The 7,845-nt window shown below is 36.7% G+C and overlaps 1 protein-coding gene across 2 annotated transcripts in view; it reads right to left on the bottom strand.

Moving 5' to 3' along the window:
- LOC107721549 (serine/threonine-protein phosphatase 2B catalytic subunit alpha isoform-like) overlaps positions 1–7,845 on the bottom strand; it is a 46,747-nt gene that overhangs the window by 23,430 nt on the left and 15,472 nt on the right. For both annotated transcript variants that reach the window (XM_016529625.1, XM_016529626.1), the window contains exon 4: positions 3,251–3,362. In XM_016529625.1, the coding sequence (XP_016385111.1) occupies positions 3,251–3,362 (112 nt within the window). The remainder of the gene's footprint in view (positions 1–3,250; positions 3,363–7,845) is intronic.

Raw genomic sequence — 7,845 nt, 5'->3', positions numbered from 1 at the left:
TTATAAAAGGGGTCCAGAAAAAAAAAAAAAAAATCAATTAAGGAGCCAGATTATTTTTTATCACTTTAACATTTCAGTCATACTGTCATGTGTTTATGTCTCATATTTTCTAGTCTTTATCAGCATTTTAACCCATCTTGTAGATGTCCTGGGAACTAAGGTTCACTTAAAGTGGGAACTAAACGTCTTGTCCAACATGAGAACTATATACAATCACAAAGAATTGTTTATTATACAAAATCTGTGCCAATATCATGGACCATAATTATATCAGCATCACTTGGCGATTGAGTGTAGTTTGGGCTCCTCCTCAATGCATTCTATAAATGTTGTCATATATCTTGCACACATCCAGTCTGTTTTTCTTAATTAGTAACATGCAATTATATAGGAGGTGTTGAATTTTATCTTTAGCTCCTTGCATTCTTTCTTATCATGTCGACAACAGGTTAATTACAAATATGAACATGCAATATAGCGCATAAATTTACTTCTATTTATAGTTATATTTTTTCTAGCTGACTGATGAGCTTATGAACGCCAAATGGTTATTCTGAGGTAAATTATTGTTTGTGGCATTGTTTACAAGTTTTACTTGTTTTTTTTGCAGTTTGAAACACTGAATGAGCGATTACATGAGAAATTTCAGTAAGTTGTACTGTAGGCTTACTTATAATATACCTGTTGATGTCCATTCATGTTTAGCGCATGAACTGTGCTAAAGCAATCACTCATGCCGCATTAAGGAGCGCCAAAGCAGTATGTATTGCTTGAATTTCATTATTTACTTGGCTGAATTTTAAATCTGATACTTTGCTTATTAAAAGGTAACAGAGCACACAGCTTATTGTGATTATTGACAGCAAGTGCGCTACAAATAATATAAAGTTCACAAACACAACACAACATATAGACTAAAGATTTTGATAACAAGAAGCCATATTAGTATCGATTATAAACGATAACTGTTAACACACAGCTGACAGCTTTACCTGTTGTAGTTTGTTCAAGTTGTGCACAACTGCACAATTTGTGGCTACTACCTACGAAACCATGTATTTTACCAAATACAAACCTATAAACTAAACAAAGATGTCACACTAGCTAATGGTAGCACACACTAGCTGATATATTCCAAGCGACAAGCGGTTCAAAATGAAATAAAAAATGTGGCTGCTGCTGTTGCTATGACATAAAGGGCAGAAGGGCATGAACACTTCAGGTGTCAACAGCTGAAAATAAGTCCAGGTTGGTCATGTGATCTCCTAGCAGTGGCTTTAGGAGTCCTGTAATAACCTCCTGGCAGATGGGTTCTGGGCTCAGTAGATGCAAACCTGGTTCGACCACATCAGACGAGGGAGAAGAAATTCCTTATGTAGGAATATTCTTTCGGATAACAAATACGTCTTTGCATTTGTAAGCAACTGGAGCGTGAATAAACCCAAGCCTGAAAAGAAGCTAAACAGCTTCTTGTGTCTCTATTCGAGATCCTGGCTGGTCATGCTGCATTGAATTAAGGTTTTAAATAAATTATTGTAAAAGAATGCTAATGAGAGGCTTGACAATGAAAAAACATTACTCTCTCATAAATCAGGAGAGGTAATGCTGCGTGTAGTGTACAGCGGCTCGTAGGGTTTGTCTCTTTGTGAGCCAGATGAGCCTCAGCCACTTCACTATGCAGCATACTAATAACTCACACCTGGACACTTTCTGGCAGCAGACATAGAGCTCTACAAACCTAACTCTAATAGAGTCGTCTGCTAGCCTGTTTTCTCAGAGGGACAAAGTGCTGTTTGCAGAAAACAGAGCACGTAAAGCCCGTAAAACAAAGACAGCGCCTCTTTATGAACTGCCTCTCACAGAAGTGGGAATATTCATTCGGTCTTAAAAAGGTTGCTATAGATCTTAGGGAGAGAAGAGACCAATTTCAGACAGTAGGAGACATAAGTCTTAAGGTCCTAAAAGTGTCTAATTTTCCCAAACCATTGACTGGAAATATGTGGACAGGAATTTTTGCATATTTTTTTTAATTGGCTAAACTGAAATAAAGCTGAAAAAATATATATAATTAAACATAATGTGACCCTGGACCACAAAACCCGTCTTAAGTCGCTGGGGTATATTTGTAGCAATAGTCAAAAATACATTGTATGGGTCAAAATTATTGATTTTTCTTTTATGCCAAAAATCATTAGGATATTAAGTAAAGATCATGTTCCATGAAGATATTTTGTAAGTTTCCTACTGTAAATATATCAAAACTTCATTTTTGATTAGTAATATGCATTGCTAAGAACTTAATTTGGACAATTTTAAAGGTGATTTTCTCAATATTTAGATTTTTTTGCACCCTCAGATTCCAGATTTTCAAATAGTTGTATCTCTGCCAAATATTGTCCTATCCTAACAAACCATACATCAATGGAAAGCTTATTTATTCAGCTTTGAGATGGTTATGGAAGATGGAAAAATTGACCCTTATGACTGGTTTTGTGGTCCAGGGTCACATATTAGATTAAACTTTGAAAAATAATGTCAACCAAATAAATTAAAATAATACAATATGCAACCTGGAATTTTTTAACTGCATTTTAAATTGCAATTTTTAATTCAGAATTTTTTTATTTACTAGGATAAAAACTGACAGCAATGGCGCCAACAGGCAGTGACCATATTGTGTGATTCTGGCATGCTGGGAGATTGAAACAGTAAATATGTTCCAGCCAAACTTGATGTAATAATACATTTCACAGCGTGAGCAGCTGCCTTATGTAGTTTTAACCCACATTAAGTGAAAAATAAGTTATTCAAATCATTTAAACAAGTATTGCTATTTTGCTAAAGTGGTTCTCTCAGGCAACAAGATAAATGAGACCATATTGGCCCTCCAACTCCAACAAAACTGATGTGATGTTAGCCATAGGCAAAGCAGTAAAAGGAAATTACAGTCATCACTAGCAGTTGGCCCAGTATAAAAACTGGTCCAGTTATATCAAGCAAATATGCTTTAAGAAACACTGCAGTATGGAGTCCGCTCTAATAAGGCAAATCAATTTTGAACGCTTAACAGCAGGAGTAATATTATACTGTTTGCACAGTAAACGAAAGTGCTAGCTGGTGACAGTTGGCTGAAAATGCAGCTTTTCAGACATCAAAGAGGGAACATCAGTGAAAGCTGAGGTAAAGGCTAGCCAACACATCACTTAGCTCTCAGCGCTCCTAGACGCTTCATTCCCACCACAGCACTCACATTCCTGTTTGAAGGTGAAGTATTCTGTGAGGTGCCGACACTCATGGTTGCCTCTGAGGAGGAAGAGGGTGTTGGGGTGGTTGATCTTCAATGTCCACAGGAACAGCACACACTACAGAGACACAGAGAGAGAAAGTTATAATCCTTAAGATACTTGATTATTAATGTCAGTTGGCACAGCTATGAGAGGAAAATGAAGACTGGTCTCAGTCTTTTACATCAACAAACTAGGGAAAACATCAAATTTTAATAAAATAAAAATAGATATATAAAAATATCAATTATATACAATCTTTCATTTTCATATTTGATAAAAAACTGTAACATTTTCCCCAGTAGAAACCTTTTTAAAAATATTTATTAGTGTAATTTCTGAGTAAAAACAATGTCTAATATAATTTATAGCAGGACACTTTAATAAAATTTGATTTTTGTAAGTCTTCCTTTATTGTAAAACAAAGGCAATTGTTCTATTGCATGTAAAGGCAATCTGACTGTTTTCAATGCCCAATGGCAAGATTACGGCACAATCACTGTCCTTTCACTGTTTGGTGCTCAACAGATGGCCAACTGGGTGCAAAACTGGGAGTGATTGGTCACATGGTAATTATTCCCAATGACACATTATTCTAAACAACAGGTTTGTTTGGTTCATTTACACATCTAAAATTCACACTAAAGTATAGAATGTCCTTGGCAGCAAACAACAACAAAAAACCTTGGCAATACACTAATCGTTTGAGTGAGACGCCTGCTCTTCTGTACAGCACAGAGTACATGCACACACTCTTTTCAGCCTCATTAAAATCCATTTATCTTAATCCCCCCACCCCCTTCCTTTTCATTTGCATGCAAAATCCCAGACACCACTCAATGTAGGGAGAACAGGACACCAAGGTAACCAAGGACGACAGGTGTGCATTTAAATGACATGTGAAATAATAGACACGGAGGAGGGTGCGAGCGGGGAGTGGGATGCAACAGTGCCGAGAGCTGGAACTGGAGCCTACGCAAGAGGAATTATGAGCTGAAAATTACAGGTAATAGTGGCCATGAGAAGAGGACCTGAACAAAGGCTATCATTGCTGAATGGCAGACGACACAGGGAATGACAGTTTTTTTCTTAAAGTTTACATGCCGCTTCAGGTTATTGCCTGGTTTAATAACATGGATGGATCAGGATGGTTAACTAGGCATCCATCAACCAATCAGTTAGGTTGATTAGTTTATCTAATTGTTTTATTTTATTTATTTTTTTAGTTTTTTTGCTATGGCGTTTCAAATGGGAGGAATTCACAGAATTCTGAGACTTAGGGTGTTTTCACACCTGTAGATCGATTGCTTTTTTTCCCGAAAGTGGGGGTTAAATCGCTACAATGTTGCAATTTCATCTTGGTTCGGTTCGCATTCACAAGGCGATTTTTACAAACTCTACTTTAATTGGTCAGAGTGCATCTGTTTATTTTTCAGGATTCCACTCAAAGTTGCCATCCGTCAGGATGGACAGACAGCAGCTTCACAGGATTATTGTGGCTTTTTTGGTAACTGCTGTTATATTGCTTCATTATTTTGAGCAGGAATCAAAACTTAGGTGGGACAACATTCTTACCATGTACCTATTGGGGAGAAGAGCAATTAGAATGCTATTCGGCAATGTGTTCATCTGACCAAATTTCAATTAAACATTTCACTTCTTCCCTGCTCCAAGTTAGCCCACGGTTCATTTTGGGATCCATTAGCAATACAATCCCTGCTGCTTCACGCAACTTTATGTAATTACCCATCATACATTGTGATACAGCCTGGTTCGTTGGTCCGTTGGATCGGATTGCTTTCACAATTATAGCGAACCGCTCCAGAGTTCGTTTGCAATTGGGCCGAGACCAAATCGTTCAGGCGGTCTCGGAGCGATTGTTTTGGTGCGGCTCCGAGCGCGATTGCTGTGTTCACATATGCCTAAATGAACCGAACCAAGGGAGAAAACGCACCAGGTTCCGAAACAAATGCTCAGGTGTGAAAACATCCTTATTCAATAGAGCTCCAGCATCTTGACAGCGTGCTAAATGTTGTGAATTAAGAACATTTTTCAGACTTTAAACAACCTGAATAGAAACTGTTTTCTATTTTAATATATTTTAAAATTGCAATAATGTTTCAAAATATTTCTGTTTTTACTGTATTTTTGATCTAATAAATGCAGCTATGGTAAGCATAAGAGACATTTTTTTTAAAAATCTTATCGACCCAAATTTTGAATGTTACTACACACACACACACACACACATTTATATATAATACATTTTATAATATATATTATTTTATTGAGTAGAGCTAAACTTAATTCAAATAAGTCAGGACTGACTCTTTTTTAATTACCAACTCTCAATGAAAATGAACAACTGCATGCAAGTCACTGCGTGAATGACCCTTAATGTCCAACTAATAAACTCCTCACAGGATCAAAGTGAGAGTGGTCAGTGACATCAGTCATTCATCAGAGACCCGCGACAAGCAGAGTGTTCCACGCTTTAATGCTCTATGACTCATCTCTTATGAAAGGGTACAGTGTCTGGCAGGTTATCAAATAGCTCCACTCAGACAACTCCTTCAGTGACACATCCAAATGAGACAGACTGAGAAAGAGAGGTCATTTAACCATACAGCATAACAAGGTCTCTGATACCCTTGTTCTCCATTCTTAAGCATCCACAGCTCCTGCAATTTAATGTTTTTCTCTTTTAAGAGTGACATTTAGTGAACTTGCACAGCCTACGCTTACCAAAACCAATCAATCACACGAAAAGTAGAGGCTTGAGTAAACTGGGAGATTCAAAATGGACCGTTTTCACATTATGCAATGCAATGGTTTTTGCTTAGTTAATTAGTATATTATTTTATTATTATTATATAACAACAATATCATATGCACACATATAAAGATAAATCCCCAGCTGCCACACTCCTTCACTTCAACTCAGTAGGGCTGGGAAATGATTTGTTGATCAAGAGGCATTAGGAATCAAGAATGGATTGCAAACTCAGAATCTCAGAATTCTAAGGCTAATAGTGATGGGAAGTCTATCTGCAAAACAGTTCTTTCAGACTGTTTGTTTAAATTAATTGGTAAAATATATACATATATAGTAGCCATTCTTTTGTGTTATCGTGTCTACAACTCACTGTGATGGTATGTCACACTGAAACATTCAATATTGCTGATTATAACCTTTTATTCACTTAAGTTAGAGAGGTTTATTGTCTCCATTTCATTCTGTGATCCTGCATGTTGAATAGCATACGACAGATTAAGATTAGCCTACACAGGGTTTCTGCAGGAATTTAATGCTCAAACTTAAGACTTTTTAAGACCTTTTTTAAGACCTGTACAAATAAAATTAATATAATAGCAGGGAATAAGCAGGGAAGGGCATTATCTATGGTAACATTAAACTGTAAAATGATTGTAAAAAGCATGATTTACAGTTCAAATACAGGTTTTCACAAAAACAAAACGTTTAATGATAATGACCTTCACATCTCAGCCTTTAAACCATTTTTAAGAAAATGGAATGGGGGGAAAAAAACTATTGTTACTATAGTTAATTCATGGTAGCCACTAGGGCTGTCAAAATGGCTGAAAAACTAAATTCGAATTTACTTGAATGGGTCAGTATTTCTTGCTGTGTCAAATCAAATAGTCCACAGGTCTTCAACCCTGCTCCTGGGGACCGACTGTCCTGCAAAGTTTATTTCCAACCTGCTTCAGCACACCTGGCCTGCGACTTTTCAAGTGATCTTGAAGACCTTGATTAGCTGAATCAGGTGTGTTTGATTAGCGTTGGAGCTGAACTCTGTAGGACAGTGGGTCCCCAGGAGCAGGGTTGAAGACCTATGATTTAAAACATTCATCACACAAAATTGTTATTATGAATTTAAACGCTTTCATGCCACCTCTGAGCCTCATTAAACAGTCTGTAAATATACCTAAATACCACTTTTGTGTTCTTCTGTGCCACCTCTGTAGTGCAAAGATAAATTTTTTTGATATTGATTTAATTTGATTGGTAATAATAAAAAAAAACCTGAAAACTACACAGGGTGCCTTTGATCTTGATACCTAAAAAAGCATATGGTTTAGAGCAAACATGAAATAAGTTTAATGTTATAGATTATAAAGGTTTTTATAATAATAATAAATAAATAATTTTATATAATAAATAAATCTGAAAGTACGTCTAAAAGTTACCCCAACCAAAGACTACAGAATACCCAAGACGTGTCACTCGTATTGTTTAGAATTGGGAAAAATGCAACGCTCAATATGGCCGCTCTATCGAACGAAGCCCCGCCTTCTGAGCAAAAGAGCCAATCACTAATCGGTAAAGTCAGCGCATCACTGCAGCTGCCATTAGAAGTCCCGGTTGCTATAGAAACAGTCAGCGTTCTGAGACGTGCGCCTTAGGACTGCGCATGCACACTGGCTGGTCTAGCCTGAGAAATAAGCTTTTTATAACGCCATTTGAGCAAAATAAACAACATTTATGACACAGTTGTTGTCAGATTTCTTTGGTGATTTCAAATATGAAATTTAATCG

Source organism: Sinocyclocheilus rhinocerous, unplaced genomic scaffold (assembly GCF_001515625.1).
Source record: "Sinocyclocheilus rhinocerous isolate Xijiao unplaced genomic scaffold, SAMN03320098_v1.1 scaffold1626, whole genome shotgun sequence".
Lineage (NCBI taxonomy): Eukaryota > Metazoa > Chordata > Actinopteri > Cypriniformes > Cyprinidae > Sinocyclocheilus > Sinocyclocheilus rhinocerous.
The sequence above is the reverse complement of the archived record's forward strand: the minus strand, read 5'-3'. Positions and strand labels throughout refer to the sequence as shown.